At 41.7% G+C, this 24,648-nt stretch overlaps 1 protein-coding gene across 14 annotated transcripts in view; it reads left to right on the forward strand.

Annotated features, from left to right (window-relative positions):
• Nucleotides 1–24,648, forward strand: part of RAPGEF2 (Rap guanine nucleotide exchange factor 2) — a 924,668-nt gene that overhangs the window by 498,607 nt on the left and 401,413 nt on the right. For 11 of the 14 annotated variants that reach the window (XM_086962364.1, XM_086962365.1, XM_086962376.1 and 8 more), the window contains exon 7: nucleotides 5,644–5,661. The exons of the other annotated variants lie outside the window; for them this stretch is intronic. In XM_086962364.1, the coding sequence (XP_086818490.1) occupies nucleotides 5,644–5,661 (18 nt within the window). The remainder of the gene's footprint in view (nucleotides 1–5,643; nucleotides 5,662–24,648) is intronic. 14 annotated transcript variants of the gene reach the window in all.

Here is a 24,648-nt window from a genome sequence, read left to right on the forward strand (position 1 = left end):
ACTTTTATAAAGATGTTACGAAAAGGACTTTTTCTTAGCATAGTAGAGGAGAACGAGTGGCATAGCTGTCTTAGGATGTTTATGGCATGTGGGATTGCGGTGACAATTTCTCTTTAGTTTATTCAGTCTGTTTTAGCAAAGGTTAATTTACTGAGAGGTATGGTTAGAGTTCTCCTGACCCATCATGCAATAAGCCTACTCAACTTGCGCTCAAACATACATTATGTGGTGAAAGTACTTTGTCCACTCCTTTGCTTTTGCCCAATTGTTTGTCCTGCTCATAATGTCCAAACGTTAGATATTCTGAATTATTATTGCCCCAAAACAGTACTTTTTGATGTATCCATAGCTTTTAACCAGTTTGTGGCAAAGTGCTATACAAAAAACCTAAATAAAATATACTCAAATTGTGTGGAATCTCTCAGTAGAAATCAGAATATTCTTGTACACCAAAATGTTTCGTTTTCATTCTTGTAGGTTTTCAGACTGTCTGCATGGGTCCAAAATGTCAGTCTAGGATAAAAATGAATCTGTTGGATAAGTCTTCTTGCGCCTCCTTAATAAATGCTGTCTCTGCAGTATTTTAGAACATGCAAACATACATAACGCAGAATGTGATTTCGAGGAGCCTGTAGGAGTCACGGGAAAAACATGGAAAGGGGGTGTGTTGAATTGCATACAGGAGTCCGTCCCTACATGACTGGTGAACAGTGAAGATTAGAAATACTTTTAGGGTTTTAAAGAGCATAATAAAGGTTTGATCATTTCTCCGTTTTGGCGCACATAACAGGAGAGCCTGCTTCCACATGCTTTCTTTGAGAGTTGTTTTGATCTCTAGGCAGGTCCTACAAGTGCTGCCTGTGCTAGAGACGTTGCTTTTGATAGGTTTGTTTGCGGGCTGTCTTGTTGACCAGGTTGCACATCTTAATGAGACTGCTTGCTAGGACGCAGGTGGGTGGGGAGCCAGTATTGTTTGTTGGGTGGGTGAAATGTGTTTATATTTCCCCTGCTTGATGATCAGATGGTCTGAGATGTGTAGGACGACTTCCAGAGTGGAGTCTGAGAGGCTGGTCAACAATGCATAGTCCTCTTCTGCATGTGATAACACAGAGGGCCCGGACTGTGGTTTGAAGAATATTTAAGTGAGAGAGGCATCGGCTTGGCTCCTATGCAAGAGGCTTATCTGATGAGAGGTTTTTGGAGCTTTTTTCTTAGCACTTTTTGGCTGTTTTTTTTCCTAGTTGCGAACCATTGGGGCAGGATGTGATGAAGTAGGCCAGTTGTGGCTCGGTGGACAACCACGATGTACCATTTGAAGGTATGGGTAGAGAATGTTAGGGCAGTCTGAATCTTAAGGGAGAGAACGCTAGACCGAAAGCTTCACACAGAAGCATCCCATTCTTCGTTCTCGCTTGGAAACTTAAGTATGGTATCTGTAATATTATGAAGTGATCTGGCTGTGTAACACACATTTGCCCCTTCAGGCGGCATTCATTTTAGTAATGAAAGTGAATGGGCCTCAGCATGTGCAACAAGAAATGCTTCATAAAATCAATACAGTAACATAGCAGGTTTCAGTATGATATTTACTTCTAATAAAGTGTATGCTTGTAAAAGTAAATATCTATAAATAAAAAAGGCAAGACAGAAGTCTGTAGCCTTTTAGATTTCATTATCGCGTGGGTTGTTTCTCTCATTTTTGGGATTCTTTGAAGGTCTTCATTGAATGTGAAAATGCGTCAGCTGCAGTGTGTCCTTACTTATTTCCATTCATTCTAATGGCTGCCAGGGGTGGATTCATTTAAAAACATAGTGTAATTTATTTTTTGTCTTTTCCCCAAAATTTGTTGATTAGTGTGAATGCCCCCTTTACCTTCTAGTCATCTTCTTTCACGTGTCTTTGTGACTGGTGTCTCTAACTTAAGTTAAAAAAAAAAAAATATATATATATATATATATATGTGTGTGTTTTTGTGTGTGTGTATGTGTATATATATATATATATATATATGAATATATATATATGTGTATATATATATATATATATATATGTATGTATGTATATATATATATATATATATATATATATATATATATATATATATATATATATATATATATATATATATATATATATATATATTGGGAGGAAAAGCAGATGGTATTGAGGTATTCAACCTCATGCAGGGCGGCGGGCATTGCCTATCTGCCCCCACTGAAAGGATTCCAGAACATTCAAGGCTGGAGCAGTTGGGGACCCGAGGAGGCTGTTTTTACTTGTATTTCAAGCAGGAAAATTGTTTAAAACTTTGCCCAGTGTCCTGCATTAAGCGCTACCACTTGGCAGAATTTCCCCCATTCACAACTTACCTGAAAGCTCCAAAGTGCATTCTGGGTCCTGCAGTCCAAGGAAAATCACAGGATTAGCAACAGGTGTGCTGACATCTTCGTTGGGGGCGGAGCTTGTTTGGATCTCCAAATAAGTGGCAAGACGCACATATGCGCAAAGGACAGCATTCTGACTGCTTGGGCGCTGAAGAAGGCACAAACATGCCGAAATGCACTCGCCACATCCTGTAAATTAACAGATTCGTTGGTGTTCCCCTTTGTGGCCTCTGCTTTCTTTCGTGTGAAGAGGGGTGTCTTGTGTGTGTATATATATATATATATATATATATATATATATATATATATATATATATATATGTATGTATGTATTAAGTTGTACATTGTACTGTCGAGAGATATTTATTATGGTAGTGATTGATTTTTTTTGTCACACAAATGTAACAGCTGCTGCTTCTTTATCATACCAAAAATCTTCCTGCGTAACCGGTCTCTGCAAAGTCTCCTCACGCCCCTACGTATCCAAGGAAGCATTCCCTGATTGTGAAGTGGAAAAGCTGTCTCCATTCTGACTAGTCTTATGGCTCTTATATTTGCCATTTAAAAAAAATGCAGAGGTAGCCACCCAGTCATATTAAGATGACACTAAGTTATAAACCAACTTTTCTCAGACCTGCTGATGATCTTGAAGTATCTCCAGTGGAACAATTCGAAAAATACAACTGATTATATTTGGGACAAATGCCAATCTAAATTATCATTCATCCTCACTTTACCATCTTGAATCTGTACTTCCCAGTAGCTGTGATGTTCTTACTGCACAATGACTGAAAAGGAAGACTCAACCAAGTGATATCCCATATGAGCTGATATCTATTTGTTGGTAACCAAGGTAAGTAAGGGGTGTTAGGGTTGTTGGAGGGTGGCTGAACCACTCTAAGTGTTCATTGGGATGAAAAATTCAAAACCAGGAGAGTTTGTACTGCACACATGCTCCTAACGGGTCCAGTGTTTCCAAAAGCCCACTCCACTCCAACTCAGTCTCATATACATTGCTCACAAGGTTCCCAACATGGATCTTAAAATTCAGTGGGCAGGAGTCATGGTGCATGATATTTCATTGGGAGAAACAGAGGGTTGCGGTATGAAGGTTGATGTTCTGGTGGCTGTAAGGGTATGTTTGTGGAGGAAAGGTCAGGCAGTTGAAGGTAAAAAGTGTTGCTTGATTCTGTGTGGCCTAGAATTTATTTTCTGAATCAGCCTGAAATAGGTAATGAGAGAGCCATGTATCTAGAACCTGCTTAACAGCAGGGAGTGCACAGGGCACAAAGTATCCCAGTAAGCACATTACTGGGGTAAGGGGTTGCAATTGCTCCTGCCAAAAGCAGACCGGGCTTACACTTACAGAGGAAATTTTGACAAGGAGGCCCGAGGGTCCCACTCAAGGGTTGTTGGGTTTCCTGCAGAGCCTCCCCCATAGGCAGTTTCAACCACCACTATGCATTTCCCCTGGTACACTCTTTCCAGTACATGGACTTATTCTGAATGAACAAATTCGCTTAGGTATATAGCTACCTCTTGTTCCCAAGGTGCGCACAGATGCAGTGGAACACTTCCCTGAAGTGGTAAACTGGCTCCAGATCTCAAAGCCCTTAGGCATTTTTTTAATTATTGACACACCCTTATTCTAGATCTCTTAGCCCGTATGATTGAACGTAGGTGAGGGGATCTACCAGATGTAGCACTGCTGCAGGATCCTATCTCGGTGGACAGATTTTGGTTCAACTTATTTTAGTCTTTTCTACCAGCCAGTGCAAGCTATCTGGTCGTAAGAGACATATTGTGGGCTTACAAGAACCTACAGTGAGGATTAGAGCCCGCCCATTGCTTATCATTAGCTGACTTTATAGTCCCTTTCATTTGCTTGCTTCTTATTTGTTGGCTAGCCTTCCTCTTGTGTTTGCCCCTCCCCAAGCTCATAGCCTCATTTATATCCTGTTGATTGGCTGGTTTGTATCCTTTCACTGCTTTCTTCTAAGGAACTATATTATTTCCTTTTGGTTAAGCACTTCATGAGAGTAGCTGTATTTTCTAGCTTTTTTCCTCGTGTTTTTCTCCCCCTTCTCTACGTTCCATGCTTTTCTCTTCCTCGTGTGGTGCCCTTTCTCTCTTGTGCTTCTCCAGCTCGCTTGTTTTTGTGCTCATCCTTATATGGTTCTCCCGTCATCCCTGTGTTGCTCTTTCCCTTGTGTGCTCCTGACCCCTCCCTCGGTGTTGCTCTTGTGTTCTTCTTTTCCCTTCCCTAACCTGGCTTTTATTACCCCTCATCAGCACAAATCCACCCACAGCTCCATTGAGTGGTTCTCTCTTTATTTGGGGAGTGCCAGACACCAAAACCCCTGCACTTTAAAAAACAAAGTACTTTCACGCTACTTTTATTTCATTTTTTTAATTTACCGATCCAGCTTAGCCTGGTAAATTTAAAAAAATGGCACACAGGTGTTCTTGCATGATGATGCTTGCGTGTGCATATATCTTCAATCGCGGGCTTGCTAAGAAAATGACATAGCTGCTGTTGCATATTTTCTTTTCCCATGTATCACAGCATTAGCAAAAAAAAAGGCTTTTTGCCAATGTTGTATTGCTTTGCCAAAAGGCATTGGTAAAGCCAGTGGGTCTCAACAACAAAACCTATTGGCTTTGTCAATGCTTGTTTCCAGAAGTCTGTAGTGGTCAAAAGGGTCAGGCATTCAGAGTTGCTTCAGGACTTATAGTTTGTAATAACGTGTTTCATTATTGGAGTCACTGCTGCAGTGCAGTGTGCACGCTGTACCATTCTTCTGCTCCTGATTAAACCTTCATGTCAGAGGATTTATATTTAGGTATGCATTTTCCATTACTTTAGGCAAAGACTAAACGTAAATTGATTTTGGGGTTGAAATGACTGCCTTCCAGAATAAAGATTTAATATGCATGTTTATGGAGAAAAAAAACAACAAAAAAAACTAAAAAAGTATGAATTATATTTCATGGTTTGTTTTTGGTTTATATCAAAACTGAGTGACAACAGCATATTAATTCCTTACAGCCGGCTCTATAGAATTCAAAATACTTTACAAATTGAACAGACTAGTTTACAAACATGTCTCTCGTGCACCAGCCTGCGTGGGCTGTGAAGAGCCCAATGTTATTTTGCCATTATCTTCATGTTGATTGAATATTTTATTAACCGCATGTCTGATGATGTTCATTTTTTCTTTTCCTTCTCTATGGCATTCATTTCATTTTGGCTCACAGGAGTGCACTAAACCGCAGGTATTGTAATTGTTGCGTGTTCAGCCCTCTGAAGTCAGTCATTGTGTCAAGAAGTAGCTTAAGTAATTGTCCTGGTGGCAGTGCTGTTGTGCAATGTTTGTCCTTTGTGTTGCTGAAGGAGTGTTAAACTTTAAACTGAATACACAGGTCAATATAATTAGATATGTGTCCAACTCCAGTACATTCAAACAAACAAGACTTTTAAAAGGACGCTTACTCCTCTAAATGTTGCTTCACCGTGTGACCTTTTCTTTCTGCTATGCTGGTACTCTTTGCGCCAAAAAATAGTTTTTGACTTACAGACAAAATAAAATGAACACGAAGTTGCAAAGACTAACATTTATGCAGTAATCTCTGGCCCATAGTTTTCTAGACCGCATATTTTGTCCTTTCAGTGGTCCACCTGGGAAGCCTGAGGTCTACCTGGGCTGTCAATTATAAGTTCCATCTGTTGATTTGTGGTTGATGCCTGTACATACATTGTGGTTGCCTATCCATATCCAATATCATCAGTGTTATGTTGTGCTTTCCCCTTTAAGGCTCGTGTGTGTGTTAGTTAGAATGTAGGATGTTAGAATGTATGTGTAGATCCTTGGGGACTTGGCCAGGACAGTTGGAGAGCTGTGCTGGAGATTGTGGATGCACCCTGGCCCTCACCTGTATTTATTGCTTGCTTATTAAATATATATTCTACTTCTACGAATCTGCCTGAACCCTTCATTACAATTGGCGACGATCGGAGAACCCATGAAACCGTGCAAGTACTGGCCATAAAAATTTGGAGACTTCGATGGACTAGCGTTATCAGCGGACAGATTTTGATGTGATTTGCGTGTTCCGAGGGGAAAACTCTACCCTGCGGTAAGCGACTCGCTTAAAAGGAATTTTATGACTCATTTGATCGTTGTTTAAAGAAAAAAGCATCTTACTTGCTGTTAGACGCGATGCGTCTTTCAAATCTCCCTGAAGTTCCATTAAGGCGCGAGTGAAGGACGCGCACAACAATCACTGCCTGGAAGTGAATCAATACTCGGCAGGAAGTGACGTATCACGCTGTTCACGCAGCGTAACACTACGTGGCGGCCATCTTAGTGAAGGTTGAATAAAGTACTTCGTAGCAGAAAATCGAGTACTTACCTTTACGAAGGAATACAGGCATTGGGAGTACAAGCACCGAGGTGCACCGCGGAACATTTTACCGCATTAAAGAAGAATACAGGTGAGAAGGTCGGGGGACACAATATAAAGGAAAATAATTTACGTGTTTGACCAGTCTAAAAAAAAAAATATATATATATATTTTGGCATTGGATATATGGAGAGTGGTGATACTGGAGAAAATAACAGTAGTGATAACAGTGGAAATAACACACATAGTGAACAAAGGATGGCACAACAAAATTTTACAATTAGTGCACCACAACCATTTTGGGCCACTGGTACCCAACCAGAAATTAAATGGATTGAGTGGAAAGAATACTTTATCAATTACGTGGAGGCAATTGATGAAGAAAAGAAAATGAAACCTGAACAGAAGAAGAGAATCTTGTTACATTCCCTAGGGGCTATAGGTTTAAAAACACATTCACGCATGAACAAGGTTGAGGACGCGAACCTAGATGTTTTTGAGAATTGCATAAAGAACATGGACAAATATTTCGCACCCAAAGTGTGTATAGGGGTAACGAGACATAAGTTTTTCCAAAGAAAACAAAATAAAACAGAGACAGTTGACGAATGGGTGGACGAATTGAAGAAGTTAGCAATAGACTGTAAATTTGGAACTTTAAATGATGAACTGATTCGGGATCAACTAGTGATGCATAATAACAATTCGACGTTACAAGACAGACTTTGGGTAAATGGCGATGCTCCTTTGGAAGATGTTTTAGCTATTATGAGGAAGGCGGAAATGTCGGGAAGATGTTCTTCTGTGGTAAAAGAGACTGAGCATGATAAAACATCTAGTGCAGTTTGTAAAATTTTACCACACAATAAGACTCAATCAAGGTTCCAACAAGGTTCGCAGGGGAGATGGAACACTCAACCTAACAGGTTTCAGAAAAAAGATGTTAAAGGAGAAGAAAGAAGATGCTATCGGTGTGATAGCAAGGAACATTTGGCATTTAGCAGAGCTTGCCCGGCCATTAATAAGAAATGTAGTATTTGTGGTTTGTTAGGACATTTCTCAAAAATGTGCCGCAAACGTAGTAATGTGAAGTATGTTTGGGATGAAGAGGAGACAGTGGTGGAGGATGAGGAGGAGAATTTAGATTGGGTAAAGAATGTGAGAGGCAATTATGTCATCAATATTTCAGATGAAGCGTTGGAAGGGAAACCTTTATGTAAGGTATCTTTAGGGGGTGTGGTGATAGAGGTTTACGCAGACTCAGGATCACCTTACACAATTGTAAATGAAGATGTTTGGAAAGAATTCTTTGTGGGTAAGATTGGTGATCAATTAAAATGCTCAGACATTTGCCCTGTAGGTTACACCGGGAAAAGAATTGAGGTGCTGGGTTACAGATGGCTCACATTCGTATTTAAAGGAAGAACTACAAGAGGGAAATTGTATATATCCAAAACTGGACCATCAGTTTTGGGATGGTGGGACCAGAAGAGTTTAAGCATAATTTTAGACCCAAATAGTGAAGAAAAGGTGTTGGTGGTGGATGATGAAAGCAAGTTGAGTGATACGTTGAGCAAGGAATTTCCAGGAGTTTTTGGTACAGTTTTGGGCAAATTGAAAGGGTTTGAACATAGAATACTACTTAAGGCAAATGCCGAGCCAAAGGTTCACAAGGTTAGGCCGATTCCAATGCTGATAAGAGATGAGGTAAAAAGCGAACTACAAGGTTTGCTAGCTAAAGGTATAATTGAGGAGGTGGAAGCCTCGGAATGGATCAGTCCCATCGTTGTAGCACGAAAACCCAACGGAAAAATCCGTTTATGCATCGACCTGCGCCATCTCAATAATAACATCATTGTTGAGAAATTCCCTTTACCTAAAATTAATGAGATGGTTGCTTCTTTCAAAGGTGCCACATGGTTTTCAACCATAGATCTATCTGCTGCATATCATCAGATTGTGTTGGAGAGTAGATCAAGACATCTAACGGCTTTTGTCACACCTTTTGGGAGTTACCAATTTAGACGTATGCCTTTTGGGCTGGCATCAGCTGCGGCTGTATTTCAAAAATTGATGTATAAACTTCTAGGGGAATTAAACATGATTGCTTTCTTCCAGGATGACATTTTAGTAGCCGCAAAAGATAAAGAAGAGCATGATAAGAAATTGAGACAGGTTTTAAAAGTATTGGATGATGCTGGACTTACGGTAGAGTTGTCAAAGTGCAAATTTTGCAAAAGAAGTGTGTCATATTTGGGACATATTATTAGCGAGGAGGGGGTAAAGCCCAAACCAGCTTTGATAGAAAACATTGTAAATTCATGCACACCAAACACAAAAGAGGAGATAAGGACCTTTCTGGGAATGGCGGAATATTGTGCCAAATTTGTAAAAGATTTTGCATCAAAGGTGTTCCATATTCGGAGTCTTTTAAAAAAAAATGTCAAATTTGTCTGGACAAAAGAGTGTCAGGAAGAGTTTGATAGGATCAAAGTTGAGCTACAAAGTGTCAATGCCTTATCTAGTTTTGACCCCAACGCTAATTGTTTGTTAACTACGGATGCTAGTGACAAAGGGATCGGGGCTGTGTTGTCCCAAGTAAATGGAAGAGGTAAGGAGACCATAATCCTGTTTGCGTCCAGAGCACTTTCCCCATCTGAAACAAGATACCCCATCATTGAAAGAGAGGCGTTGGCGTGCGCATGGGCTCTTGAGCATTTTAGGGCTTTCGTGTGGGGGAAACCGGTGACCATTAGAACAGATCATCGTCCTTTGGTTAAGATTCTATCATCAGAGGGCATTTCTGGGGCTTCAGCTAGAATGGCAAGGTTGTCGATGCGAATGTGTGAGTTCATTTATAAAATGGTTTATTTACCGGGTAGAGATAACATTATTGCTGATTGCCTGTCCAGATTACCGTCCCCTTTAGAAGAGTGTGATGACGATCCATGGGGTAACGTTAGCATTGCCTTGGTTCACGATTCTGGTGCCCCTGCCATTAGCAATAAAGTATGGATGGAAGAACAGGACAAGGATATTGAACTCAAAAAAATTAAGGAGTACATCTGTTCTGGTTGGCCTAAACAAAGTTCCTTAGAAGGAAATTTTAGAGCGTATTGGGAGGTAAGAATGGAGTTATCACTAGAGAAAGATTTATTATTCAGAGGTGACAGGGTTATCCCTCCAAGTTCCTTAAGGAGGAAAATTTTAGAGCTTTGTCATGAAGGGCACTTTGGTATTGGAAGAAACAAGATCATGGTGAAAGGTATGTTTTGGTGGCCTGGTGTGGACAAGGACACAGAAATGTTTGTAAGAAGTTGTAACGTTTGCAATTCTGCGGACAAAACTCTTAAAACCCTAAAGCCTAGCATGAGTGAGGGGTTGATCCCTGAACTTCCGTGGGAAACCATTGCTATGGACATCATTGGGCCCATTGGGGAGCATAAGGAATTTGGATTGGTGGCTATTGATTTATTCTCTAAATGGCCAATAGTGAAGTTTGTGGACAAAGCGGATACTTCTAGTGTCTTAAGGTTTTTGGACAAAATCTTTGTTATGGAGGGTTTACCGGTTTGTATACTCACTGACAATGGGGTACAGTTTTTATCACACATAGCCCGCGCGTATTTTGAGAAATGTGGCGTGAAACACAAGACAACCGCCTTGTACAACCCTAGTGGTAATGGTACCGTGGAAAGGTTCAACAGGGTAATTAAAGGCGTTATACAAGCTGCTGTCAGTAAAAAGCTAGATTGGAAAGTTCAAGTGCAGAAGGCAGTCTGGTCCTATAGAACCACGGTACAAACTAGCTCAGGGTTGTCCCCTTTTGTAATGATGCGAGGGAGGGTGCCAAGAAGTAAAATCAATCCGGGTTGGTTGATAGATGGTAAAGTTATGCAGTGGTCACCCGTTGAAGTGAAGAATAATCTCGAATTAGTCCATTCAAAAAGTAAGGAGTTTTATGACACTCACCATGGAACAAAGGATGTGGAGATTAAGGTTGGAGAATGGGTGCGTGTGAAGAAGCCTTATAAAGTACCTAAGGGTGAGAGCCGTTTTGAACCACAAAAACAAGTTGTGGAAGTTTTGAGAAATGCGGTCAGACTAAGTGATGGAAAAGTCTGGAATTTAAAAAGTATAGCTATTAGTCATGACCAGCTCGAAGAATCTAAAGAAAAAAGTCAGAACATGTATGATTGGATGGAAGATAATTTTGAGGACAGCTTTTTGCAAACACAACTTGCTGGGGTGGCTGAAGACAACAATGAATTGCCGGTTGAACAGGTTATTACTGATCAGCTTGTTTGTGAGGAGGGGGGAAGTGTTGGGACCCACTGTACCGGCACTCTTCCAAGTGTTGGTGATCCTTCAAACATTATCAGTGGTGAGTTATTGGGTAAGAGATCACGCACTTCTCCCACTTGGCTAAAGGATTACGTTACTGAGTTTTAGTGTATTATTATTTGTATTCCTTGTGTGTTTTCTTTTGTTTTTTTTTTAAGCACTTCATTTTGCTCTTTTCCTTCTTCCATTGAAGGGAGGGGGATGTGTTATGTTGTGCTTTCCCCTTTAAGGCTCGTGTGTGTGTTAGTTAGAATGTAGGATGTTAGAATGTATGTGTAGATCCTTGGGGACTTGGCCAGGACAGTTGGAGAGCTGTGCTGGAGATTGTGGATGCACCCTGGCCCTCACCTGTATTTATTGCTTGCTTATTAAATATATATTCTACTTCTACGAATCTGCCTGAACCCTTCATTACAATCAGGTTTGCTTATGATCAGTGACCACGCTCCTTAGCTTTCTCGCCTATTCTCACTCTGCTGCGGTCTATGTGACTAATATGTGACTTTCTTTGTTCACTTGGTCATGTCGTACCACAGCCTTTTCCTTGAGGTGGTGCCTTCCATTCTGCATGTTACCTCCTTCAAAGGCGCCAAGCTCTTGGCTAGCCATGCTGTTCAAAATTCCTCCCTGTTTTATGACCTCCAGAAGTTGAAAAACCGAATTCGTACATATGCGTGCATATGTATGTACGTATATGTTTTCAGCGGTATATTCCAGTTAACAAATGTTATCCATTCGCAGTGAACTGCCTTTGTATGTTCTTTCGTACATTGAAATATTTTTTGGGAAGTACATAAATAGATAGCTTAACATTTTAAGCAACTAATGGAAACCATACATTAACATTTCGCGTCTTTAGCACATTATTGTATTCGTATTTTGGCAGCTGTTTCCTCTGGAGAGAGAACTGATGTTTTTAAGTTACAATTCTAGTATATCCTAGACATGCAGTGCCAGCCTCAGTGCTGCTAAAGTTCATCTTTTATCTCATCTTCACACACTTCATTGCACCATTGTGCTCTGACTGGCCGGATCGTGGCGACAAGTAAGTGCTACGTTGCTGTTGAAAGCAATCTTTCTATGAACATTGCCCTTTGTAAGCTGTAGTGTTGTAACAGTGGTGTCTACTTGTTGAATCTTCACCTCAGGCTATAATGCACTGACTCTGTACATCTTACCATGCTATGGATATTGCAAACGTTTTATCGGTTGAGGGTCACAAAACCTTAAGATTATGTCTAAAACAAGCATTGGCAATGCCAATAGGTCTGGCTTTAAAGGAATGTTGTGTGTTAATGTGAAGCATTACAAGTATATAGCATGAATGCGTATTTGTGTGGAAGCAAAAAACTGTAGTTTAATATAGGTGTAGATTAAAGGTCAGGCGAGAGTTGCACTGTCAAACCTAAAAAATCCATGTAGGTAAATGACTGCCCTCCTTCAATCCATGCTCCCAGAGAAAAACACCATAAAGTATCTAGATCGCTAAGACATTTTAATAGCATAACTGTGCCACGTGCGCTCCTGAATGTTCAAACTCAAGCAGATGGATAAATAAACAAAATGATCACTGCTGCTGGAGGCCAAGCGCTTTTTCGTGGAAGCACACAACTTCTTCCCAATTGAAACAGGTACTCATGGCGTCCAACATGTGGGTGGAGCCAAAGCCCCTCTCCTGGTAATTCTCACGTAGTTGTCTTCTGGCAACAGCTGCACTTTTAAACAAGACCATAAACATTGTTTAGAAAAAAATCTGAAATGGATATATTTAAAACATGATCGAATAGCTATTCCAAGAATCCTGAAATGCATAAAACAAATACAATTTAATTAATATAAATCTCATTTAATCCCCTGATTAATGCTAACTTTAAGCTTTAGCCCAGGCCTCTGCCTAACCCTAAGATTAACACTTGCCGTAAAACTAACCAAACTAACCATGCCCCTGTTCCCCAATCTTAATGTTCACCACAAGCCTGATCTTCAGTGTAAATACTGGCCCTCGCCCAGAGTGTCTACCTCAGAACTTCGCTTTGGTTATAAGACCCATCGATGACAACAACAGAACAAATCTGCGTACATACATGTTCACATTAAAAACTGTTAAAAATATGTTAAAATTGTTATCGAGTCAACATAACAATTTAAAAAATATTTTTTCTATTATATTTCTGCAATTTTGGTAAAGGGACTTAATGTTTTTTCAGCTTAATATGTATCTAAATTCAGTTATCTCAAATTTACATTTTCGGTGCTTGCATTGTTGGTATCACGTTTGAGTAACTACTGAAATGTTTTATGATGGTCCAGGATGTCACTGTCATACAATATCCTCTCATTGTGCTAGTACCTTCAATATACAACAACTGTGTGTTTGAATACCCTCATGTCGTTGCTTTGCTGCACCAGCATACATCCACTTGTGAAGTTCAGCAGTCCCAGGATCTTTGAGCCCAATATATGTCTATTTTTCATCACATAGTAGAGTTAAACCAGGCCACCGAGCAGCTGTGGACCACTTCTGTTTGTAAAATAATGCAGCTGAAATTACGAAAGATGCACCCAAAATTATGAAATAGGGTTTGTTCTGTGCCCTCCGTTATAAAATGAACATTTTAGTGTAACAAAAGGAAGCAGAAACTGGCAAAGACCAGATGCCTGGCATTGGCAAGCTAACCATGGTTATTATTATTATTTTTTATTGTGAGCATATGCCGCAAAAATAAAAAGAAGAAGAAAAAAAACATGCTGTCACCTAAATGTGATGGCCATATGTTTGCTATAAAAAAATTAAATCTAAAAAAATATTACTGTTGTTTATAATTTTAATCGAATAGTGTGGATGCTTCCTAACAGGCAGGTGTAATTTGTACAGATTTACAAACCCTTTATAATTTTAATGCACATAACATGAAAATAAGATTCATACGGGTAAGCTGCCTCTGCAGTACAGACCTCAACTGCAGTAATACTGTGTGATTTTTACCACTGGATGTATTGTAAATTTGGCAGTTCCTTTCTTATCCAAGATCCCCTGGTGGTGGCAGTTAAATCTGCGCTTTTGTAGGTTTACCCGTAATGTGGTGGGTGATGTTCTGCTGATAAATTGAGTGACATGCAAGATATCTAACAGGATTAGCTGTATCACTTAGTGAGGGTAGATTCAGCAGTGTTGTCACTATAGTTAGTGTTAGGACATCTGGAGAGATTGTCTGATAAAGGAAAAGCAGCTGATTACCCTTCCTAAGTGCATGAGTAGCACTGCCACCCCCCTTTTTTACCTATTATTGTCGCTTTTGATTGATTACAATGATTCTTCTGCCTGTTAACATGGAAATTGTGCATTAAACGCTTTTTGGGATTTTACCTAATAGATGAACATAGGACACCTTAGTTTCGTTTATGAAGGATAAAAGGGTTTTGTGTTTAGCTTCTCTGGTATTGAGCTGGCCTACTTTGGTATTTGCATTACATTTTGATAGTACTTGCATAACCAGTTTAACGTAGACATCCTCCCACATATACTGCTGAAATCCCTAGGACTCGCACTGTAATTTACTGGTGTTGGTTGGGATGTCATTGAAAGTGGAGAGGTTTTGCTGACATAGCCTGCAAGTGAAATGAAGCTTTGTCTTTCTTCGAAAATGTCCTTTTGGTCTAGAAGAATGCCTCGCAGGATACTTAGGATGTGCTTCCACATTTTGTTGACCACCCAAGACACTGCTAAATTGTATGATTGTAACTTAATGAGCGTAAAAACTTACTCACAGCATCACTACTCAATTCTTGTGAAATGTCAATTCAGCAATCGACTTGGAACACATATTCATAGCCCTGGCTGCCGAAAATGTTTAAATGTACCATGTACCTGTGTTTTGACAATTATTTGGGACTACGAATAATCCTCTTAGTCTTAGACTCATACATATAGAAGTTAGCATTTTTGAATACATTCTTTTAGATGGTTATTTGGTCTCTAGGCTTTTTTTGTAGGTGCAAATGATTTGTCACAGAAGACATAAGTATTGGAACCATTAAGTTGCTTCTGACGTCTGTGTAAAAGTGGTTTCCTTTATTAGTGTTTTTCGACTTGCAGGTGGAAGGTGGGAGGGAGAAATCTGCATGAAAAGTCTATTTGCTATAAAATATAACGATGCACGTGCTTGTTAAGAGATGTCTGTATGTGTATGTGTATTAGCCATCATAAGAGTTAGAGATGATTGTTTACCATGACACAACACTGGACAAACTATTTCAAAGTAGAGCCTTTCATGGATGCCTTAATTGAGACACAGTTGTACAAGGGACTAAAGAATCTGGGAAGATGCCACATGGCCGGTGCCACACACCCACCCTTACATAATTTTCCTGGTTTATTTTTGCCTATCAAAAAACTGTGCTAAAAATGTATATGAAGAATACCTCTTCATTCTAAACAAATCCCCATTGGAACACCATACCGATTGATTCGTTTGTCTTAGGGTTCAGTGTACGGTGAATTTGTGCCCCTTAAAATGCCTGCAGGTAAGAATAATGTACTTCACAATCATTGTGCAAGATACTATACACAGAATGTTATATTAGATTAAAGTCCATGTAGCAGTCTCCCAGGAGAATGACCCTCAAAAGTATGCAAAAAGGCTATTCAGCCCAAAATATTAACCTGGCAGTAACATCAACATGCTACATTTTAATTTACACATTGAATAACTGCCGCCTGGAAGCGTGCACATGCTCGTGCACTACTGTCATTCACATGGGACTTTGTGGAGCTTGCCAGTGCTTTTTTGATTCTGCTTTGTGTTAAATTGAGGATACATTATCTGCTGCTATTCCAAAAAGGTGTTGAGTGGGCCCTCCCATCTCTCTTGCGTGATTATTCTTCTCGTGATTGAGTTACAGAGCAGTTCCTGCTCATAACTTGCTGTTTAATTAATTCAATATCATAATCGGCTACAGAAATGATACAGTGTATTTTGTACATTAAAGGAAAAACAAGAAATCCTGTCAGTCCGTCGACTCTAACTTGCTTGAGATGTTATATTCCACTTCGTCGGTCTGGATATTCCCTCTTTTACGTGCAAAGGAAAGTAAAGCATTGCTCATTTGAACCATGTGTGTGTTTGTAACGCTAATGGAATGAATGTTGTTGTCCTTATTTGGTGTCATTTATAATCTTTCTTGGATAGACGTCAGGTTAACAATGGGGCCCGTAGATATTTCTTCTAACAGCCTACAGCAGAGCCAAGATGGTTACCGCTTTGATCATATGTTTATCTTCGTGCTATGTTTCGCAAATGGAAGCCGTAAAGTTTGTAGACCTGCAGTGTGAACTTTTCAGTTTCTTCTCTTCCTTGTAGGAAGAGCGCGGATAGGGAACCTGTGTGAGTGGCATTAGTTACCACTGTGGAGCGATAACTAGTTCACCAACAGTCGTAGTCTTGGTAGTGCTAGAGGTGGTGTCATGGAGTGGTTGCTGTAGTCATTGGAAAGGAGTGGTGAGCACCATACAAAATTGCCCCAGCAATGCCTTAGAACTGCCACTGGTCTTCTGTATGTAGACTTAAATATCTTATTTTTTTCTTCTATACAACAGCTGCGCTTGCAAGTGTGCTGTACAAAAAGAGCGGTAGATTTAAATAAATAAATGAGTCCTCAAACGAGAGGAGAAAAAAAAAAGATTAAGAGTGGGTTTGACTGGGTCTTTATTCACTGGTAGTTGGGCTCGGCTTCTAGTTAGTAGCTGAGAAGTACTGCCAGCCTGCAGAGTCTGGTAAACCTATTGCAGGCAATAATAAAGATGGACTCCACTTCAAAGAGAGCTGCAATTGATCCACAATAATCATAGCTCCTGATCACTGTGTAAGCAGAATGTGGTGCAAATACCACCCATGGCTTAACACCTCCCAGGTTCTACATCACTGGCAGTCTAAGGTTCTGTGTATGCGGCAGAGTTACAGAGGCGCAAACAAAAGGCATAAATGAGCTGGATGATTAGCTGATTTATTGATGTGCCATCCGTAGTGGTCTCAAATAGGTGATCTGACTTTTGTTTCAGACACTAGTTTATAAGCCTCTTGCAGCAATGCTGGGAAACATTAATCTTACTGAGTCCAAAAGCAGAGCCTTTAAATATTTTCTACCTGTCTTTTAGTTCTTTCATAAGTAGGACATGGGGCAAGTTGATAATGTTTGAGTTGCTAGGAAACTCCAAGATTTATGAAAAGACGTTTTGTTTGCTGTATTGCTTTAGTATAAGCGTATTGCAGTACTTCTGATCCCAGATTGCCGGCCATATACTCTGTTATGCAGGCTAATTGGATTTGCTGGTGTGATGCAATGCAATATGCAGGAAGGGTACCGTTTTACAAGGGACAGCTTGTCTGGTATCACTGTGAAATTATCAAGCAATCACCCCCTCATTTTCTGGGATGTCCTAGCATGTTTGTTGCATTGAATGCCTTTAGTATATTTGAGGTGGTTGCTGATGGAGAGGGTCTTTATAGATTTGACTTTAACAGCAATGGTATGTATTACAAATGAAGGCTATTCCTTTGTGTGAGTAATTATGATTCAAAACTTTTTGACCAGTCAAATAATGATAGTGTATTTAAAGATGGATATGCAAGAGTAGTATCACTATCTAGTTCTTTCTGAAAGTTAGTCACCATTGAACTTGAAACTTCCGCGGATGGCCTTTGAATAGTAACAGCAATAGTTAACTCAGTTGTTTCTTCTGTCAGTGATTATTCTAGAGCCTCTCCATTTTTCCTAAGTTATCTTTGATAGTTTGAAACGATTGGCTTTGTCAATGTAGAAATATTCTCCAACAGGGAAGAAGATTGCATGTGGTCCTGACCTAATTCAGCATATCCTTATCTTTTCTGGGTCTGATTTAGGTAGGACTGCTAAAAGGCTGTTGTCGGGAAGTCTTTACTTTGCATGAAGTCCACAAGCAGCCAGGTTCAAGACGCAAAGTGTAATGCTGCAATGTAGAGGTGTATTCAGTGTACAGAAGGGTGAGCTATGAGGAGAGAAGAGCCTCTAATATTGTACGCTAATTGAAAGGACATCATGCTGTAAATGTAAATTGATACTTGTATAGCGCACTACTCACCCGCAAGGGTCTCAAGGCGCTTGTACGAATACCGCTGTGGAACCCATCCTGGCTTTCCCTGTGAGGCGCCCACTCCTGCGCACCCCCAAGGTGGAGGCCAGGCATCCTTAGCGTTGTGGGGGCCGTTGTGGAGATTAAGGAAGCTATTGCCCAGAGTTGCAGAGTGGGACTCCATGATTGGAATAGGCACCGAGGCGAGAATGATCAGGTCCGTGGAATTTTGAGCCCAAGACCTGCCGAGGCGGGGAATTGAACCCTGGTCCCGGGCTAGACTTCTGCATCAGGGTCTGCCGCACTAACCATTGAGCCACACTTCTCCACTGTAATTGCTGTAATTCTGTGCTTTGGATGAGAAGAGCTCTTTTGTATTTTGGCCACCGCAATAGCCCGTAGCGCTTTAACACTCTCTAACGCTCCAGTACAAAAACCAAGAGACATGGCAAATGCATGCCATGGACAAATGGGGAGATAGAATAGGAGAGCAACGATGAAGCCAGCAAATGGGAAGCCTATAGGCAGGCTGCAACTCACTAAGTATAAACAGCATTTCTCAAAGAGACAGTGGAAGCTCTGTCTAGCCGAGACCTAAAAATAAAGCAAAAGTAAGAAAACAATACAAATCTGAAGGAGAATAAGAATGATGTTATGAAGGTACAGCACAAGTCTACCCAAAGCAAACCCAATGGTTGAATCTATAAGTAGTTGACTTCAAATTCGCAAGAAGTGTCAGTGGTAGATTTTTTCCTGACAATTGTCTTCGTGGCCATGTAATGTCTTCCTAATGTAGTTACCATGCCATTACCCTTAAATACCATCTGTTTCTGTTTCAGTTCTTTAGTACTTTATTTCTGAACTGCAAATTTACTGTGCAGTTAGAGGCATCCTTGTAGAACCGCTAGAGATTAGCTTTAACGAGTTTTTCTAAAACATACAATGGCTTTGCATCCTTTCTCAGCTTGTTTTTCTTTTGTTGGAGCCAGCATTGCACGGAATCTTTGCACCATATTTAAAATAATTTTTCATTTTGGTATGTATTTTAAAACGCAGATTCTTGGTATTGTTGTGTTTCTTAGTATTCAAACTGATGTATTTCGGTGATGGGTTTTGTTAATGATGGATGCTTTGTCACAAATTGTGACCTCTAACCTTCTACTAAGCGTATGAGAATTTTGGTGTGTGCGCACCAATGTCTTTGTGTCTCTTTTACAAGTAGTCCCCCAACCCCTGATACTCTGCCACTGAACAGTATTTCATTGTACTAGACTCTGTCCTCCGTGCACTTCCTGATTAATGTGGCTGTCACATGTTGCATACTCGAATTTTGAGATCCCTTGATGACAATTTGGCAGCTTTAGTTAAGTCTACTCAATAAAGAAGTAGCCAATGAAAAAACATAAGTTCTGTAGTAGGGGATCTCTGTGTATAGTCATAATCTAGTGAATAGTCCCGCCCATGTGCGTGGACCCCGGAGCAATCAAAAATAATCTCTTAAAGTGTCGAAAAAATGCAGAACTGCACAGACACTTAAGAGAGAATTTAAAGACCGATAATGCAGCCTATAAACAGGCTACACTGTCCAGTACTTCAACTAGAAATTCCACCAAAAATCCACAAACAGCAAAGCCTGTCCAGATTTCCCTTGCCTTAAGCAAAAACCCCTCTGGAATGATAGAGAGGAAGACCTGGACAGACAAGCCCCATAGGCTGCCATTATGTGGCTCAGAACAGGATACTGTGCCTTTAAGAGAACTTTCCAGAACTTCACAGTATCCCAGAATGCCCTGCAGGTCCCTTTTACTTTCAGTTCTTTTTTCCGGCTCCTGCTAGCAGGACCCTGGAGCATTGAGCTCTCCCTTTTTGGGACTTATTTGGTGTTTTTTCACTATTTTTCACAGATTTAGGACTTTATTGTACTGTGGGGCTTTTCTTATTGGTTTTCTCACTCTGTTTTTTGTCGAAGATGCCTGCATTATTCGACAAATGCCCGGAGTGCTCCAGGAAAAAGGCCAAATCGGACCACCATGAGGTGTGTATCCTCTGCCTTCCAGCTTCCCATGTTCCAGAGGAGTGTGTTATCTGCCAAGGCTTCTCTGGAAGGACCCTGAGGGAAAGGAAGAAGATCAGACTTCAGGGTCTCGAGGAAAGAAGACTGAAGGCACAAGGTGGGTCTGGAGGGGCTTCATCTGCCCTTGCTGAGGCCTCTGGGGGGCTCCCCAGGGGCAGGAAGACCAGCAAACGTCACCATTCTCCGCCTGGGTCCTTTGCACCCACTACGGCGTCGAGAGGAATGACTACGGTCTGTTCCCCATCGTCGGAGACGAAACGACGTCGACGCTCGGCGTCGAGGGATGTCACAAGACCATCGAAGTCCCCGGTGACTGTTTCATCGTCGTCCTCGTCGGCGTCGAGCCATCGACGTCGACGAGCCAGGCGTCGGCGTTCGCCGTCGAGGCGATACCGCCGTTCGCCGTCGGCGAAGAGGAGGCGGACGTCGTCGAGATGGTCCTCGTCGTCAAGGTCGCCGTTGAGGCACAGGTCGCCGTTGAGGCACGGAAGATCGCCGTCGAGGCACGGAAGATCGCCGTCGAGGCACGGAAGATCGCCGTCGAGGCACGGAAGATCGCCGTCAAGGCACGGAAGATCGCCGTCGAGGCACAGGAGGTCGCCGTCGAGGCGCCGAGGTTTGCCGTCGAGGCGCAGAAGGTCGCCGTCGAGGCGAAGGCGTTCGACGCCGAGGAGGAGACGCTCGACGTCCAGGGGCCGACGCTCGCAGTCTGGTCCCGGTTTCGGATTCATAATCCTCATCAGCCAGGCTATCTTGAATCCACTGGCCAAGTGAGCAAGGGACTCTAGTCTGAGCATACCCTGCCATTTTGTATCACTTTGTTCGCCCTAAGTTGGCAGGTGAATCCGAAACCGGTCCCAGGATGCTTGTTTCCGGTCCAGGGAAGACATGGCTTGGCAGTTCGGGCTGGACTGTTTCCATGAGGCACAGGGTCAGACAGATTTGCATATGGCTATGTCTGAACTGGGGTGGCTGAGTGAGCTAAAGAATGGTGATGGATTAAACCCAGATCAGTTGACTGGGGGTGAGTGTTTGATTTGCTCAAACGCTCCGTCCATCATCCCCTTTTGTATCGCTTTGTTCGCCCTAAGTTGGCAGGGTATGCTCGGACGTGAGTCCCTTGCACACTTGGCCACTGGATTCAAGATAGCCTGGCTGATGTGGATTATGAATCCGAAACCGGTCCCAGGGTGCTTGTTTCCGGTCCAGGGAAGACATGGCTTGGCAGTTTGGGCTGGACTGTTCCAATGAGGCACAGGGTCAGACTGATTTGCATATGGCCATGTCTGAACTGGGGTGGCAGAGTGAGCTAAAGAATGGTGATGGATTAAACCCAGATCAGTTGACTTGGGGTGAGTGTTTGATTTGCTCAAACGCTCCGTCCATCATCCCCTTTTAAATCGCTTTGTTCGCCCTAAGTTGGCAGGGTATGCTCAGACGCGAGTCCCTTGCTCACTTGGCTACTGGATTAAAACCAGATCAGTTGACTGGGGGTGAGTGTTTGATTTGCTCAAACGCTCAGTCCATCATCCCCTTTTGTGTCGCCTTGTTCGCCCTAAGTTGGCAGGGTATGCTCAGACGTGAGTCCCTTGCTCACTTGGCCACCGGATTCAAGGTAGCCCATGATGAGGATTATGAATCGGAAACCAGTCCCAGGATGCTTGTTTCCGGTCCAGGGACGACATGGCTTGGCAGTTCGGGCTGGACTGTTCCCATGAGGCACAGGGTGAGACTGATTTGCATATGGCCATGTCTGAACTGGGGTGGCTGAGTGAGCTAAAGAATGGTGATGGATTAAAACCAGATTAGTTGACTGGGGGTGAGTGTTTGATTAGCTCAAACGCTCCGTCCATCATCCCCTTTTGTATCGCTTTGTTTTCCCGTTATCGTTGGGAGTTCAAGCAGTTGCTTGCAATTGAAGAATCCAGATGTGGTCATAGGATGGAATGTTGGAGGCACACTCTTGGTTTATGTTTCAGAGTAATTCTAATGGTTGTCAAGTTTCCGTAGCAGTTAAGACAATGTTTATGATCAACACCTGAAAAACATTTATTTTGTTCCTTGTCACTATTGCTGGTGTGCCAACTACTGTTTCACCCAAGGGATGTTTTCAAATCTCAACTGATAAGTAAATAACTCTGTGCCGGGTTAGTGGCCAATGTTTTAGGGCTTGTTTTTCTTATTAAGAATTAAAGAAAAAAAACGACTTTGTTTGGTCTATTGTAAGTTCTTAGCAAAGAATATGTCTGTGTACCATGAAACGATAACGGTGAACAGTTATTAGGGGTCTCAGACTGACAGTGGAATGTCAAAATAATTTTCATTAAAGGATTATGGCAGAGTACAAGTGAAGGCCACAGAGCGTTCTGTTCAAATTCAACAGTGGAGTGGCATCTGGAAGCTGGCACAAAGAGTAGTTCATATTAATGGTCTATTAATTGTTATTGTTATAGGTTTAAATGTATCACTAATGTACCATCACAGGAAGTTTGTGTTTGCAAGTAGTCTCCCTTGTTCACATACACACATACCACTAAAATGCATGCGCATGTACATTAGCAAATGCATTTCTTAAAAAGTTCTTAAAACACGAACAGAACTTGATTATTTTCTTTTTTTTTTTTACGCAATCTGATGGTATTGGAGTGCTCGTTCCATCGTCGGTCTTGCTATAGCACAAACACAAGCTGATGGGATAGGGGCTCTTAAAGTTCTCACCAGTTACATTACACAATGACCCATTCATTTTTGTTGCTGATTTTGCTTCAATTAGTTGCTTGCCTCTCTCCCCATCCCCTCGTAGTTTGCCTGCTTGGCCCATCCCCCCACTATCTCCCTCGTCTGTGCTGCTTCCCCCCCCCCCCCCCCCCCCCCCCCCCCACGATCCGATGGTATTGGAGTGCTTGTTGCGTTCTCCATCTTGCCATAGTGCTAACTCCAGACGGTGGTATTGGAGCTTTTTCAGTGCTCTTCAGTTACATTACACAGTAACACATTGATTGTCAAAGGCGGGGGGAAACGTAAGTGATTTGCCCAAAATCAAAAATTGTTCAGCCGTCCCGGAGAGCCGAACCTGGGTCCCCTGTCAGCAGCTCTGGCTGTGACACCTATTCTTCACTTCACTTCAAAGCTTTTCAACTGTTTTTTACTATCAGTTCCACATTTGTTCAGCAAGACCCGTCAACACCGGATAAGCATTGACAAAGCCAAAAGATCTCTGGAATGCTCGAGCTATTGGCCTTGTGAATGTATTTTATGTATGTTGTCTAGCAACATATCTGCTGTTCAGCATGGCTGAAAGTCACTGGAAAAAGCACTATGATGAGGCCAGCACAGGCCACGTCATAGCGCTTTTTTGCATTAGGCGGGGCAGGACCATAAACTCAACATGGGGGGCGAAGACACTAGAGGTCGGCTCAACATCCTGTGATTCTGGGCTTTCTGTAACTTTCAGACATCCTCAACAGCAGATATGCTGCTATATGACATGGTTAAAAGACATTCACATTCCAAGTAGTATCACCCCCTATGCATTCTGTTATTAGAGCCTTTATTTCACTTGGGTAAGTCTCAAACTTGTGGCATTCCCACCCGATGTGGAGTAGGGTGCCTTTAAAAACGGACTACCTTCCAGAAAAGTGATGGTTCATATGTATTCGGCAACCTGTTGTGTAGCACCAACTTTGTAAATTCTGGGAAGGTTGAGTACTTATGGCACAACAGTGGCAGCTTTTTTCCAAATGTCTTTCCAAGTGGACTGTTCTCTCTCTCTCTCAAGGTTTTTATTCAAGTCCACCTCAAACTTTAACTGCTGAAGAGAAGTGCAAGTGAGCGGTCTGTTCAAAACAGATGCTATTCCTCTCTGTTGTTAATCTGAAAGTATTCATTTACGAAAAAAACAGAATGTCTCGAAGAAAGTATCATGATGACTTTGGAGGGCAACGGTAAAGATTGATACCTGATAAACCGTTGTTGAGGAGGGTCAATGTAACTGTCCTCATTGATTCGTTTGTTTCTATTTTCTTTTTGACAACCTCTGCCTGAGTGTCCTAACCACAAAACCAGACATGATTTTCCCAGGGATGTGTTAGATGCACACATTGATGATGGCCTGGCGTCTGCCACCAATACTGAGGTCCTTGTGGTCGTGCCTTTAATATCTGTGCATCACGGATTACACTCTTCATCCTTTGCAGTTGGATATGACATATCTCTAAAAATATGCCCAAGGCTGTGTATTTCTCTCGTAAGCGGTGGATTCGTATTGCCGTGCAGATATTCCAAAAAGCTTGACATCTCCGCAACCAAGGCATCACCAGTGCGACTGTGAAC

This window comes from Lissotriton vulgaris, chromosome 3_1, assembly GCF_964263255.1.
Source record: "Lissotriton vulgaris chromosome 3_1, aLisVul1.2, whole genome shotgun sequence".
Lineage (NCBI taxonomy): Eukaryota > Metazoa > Chordata > Amphibia > Caudata > Salamandridae > Lissotriton > Lissotriton vulgaris.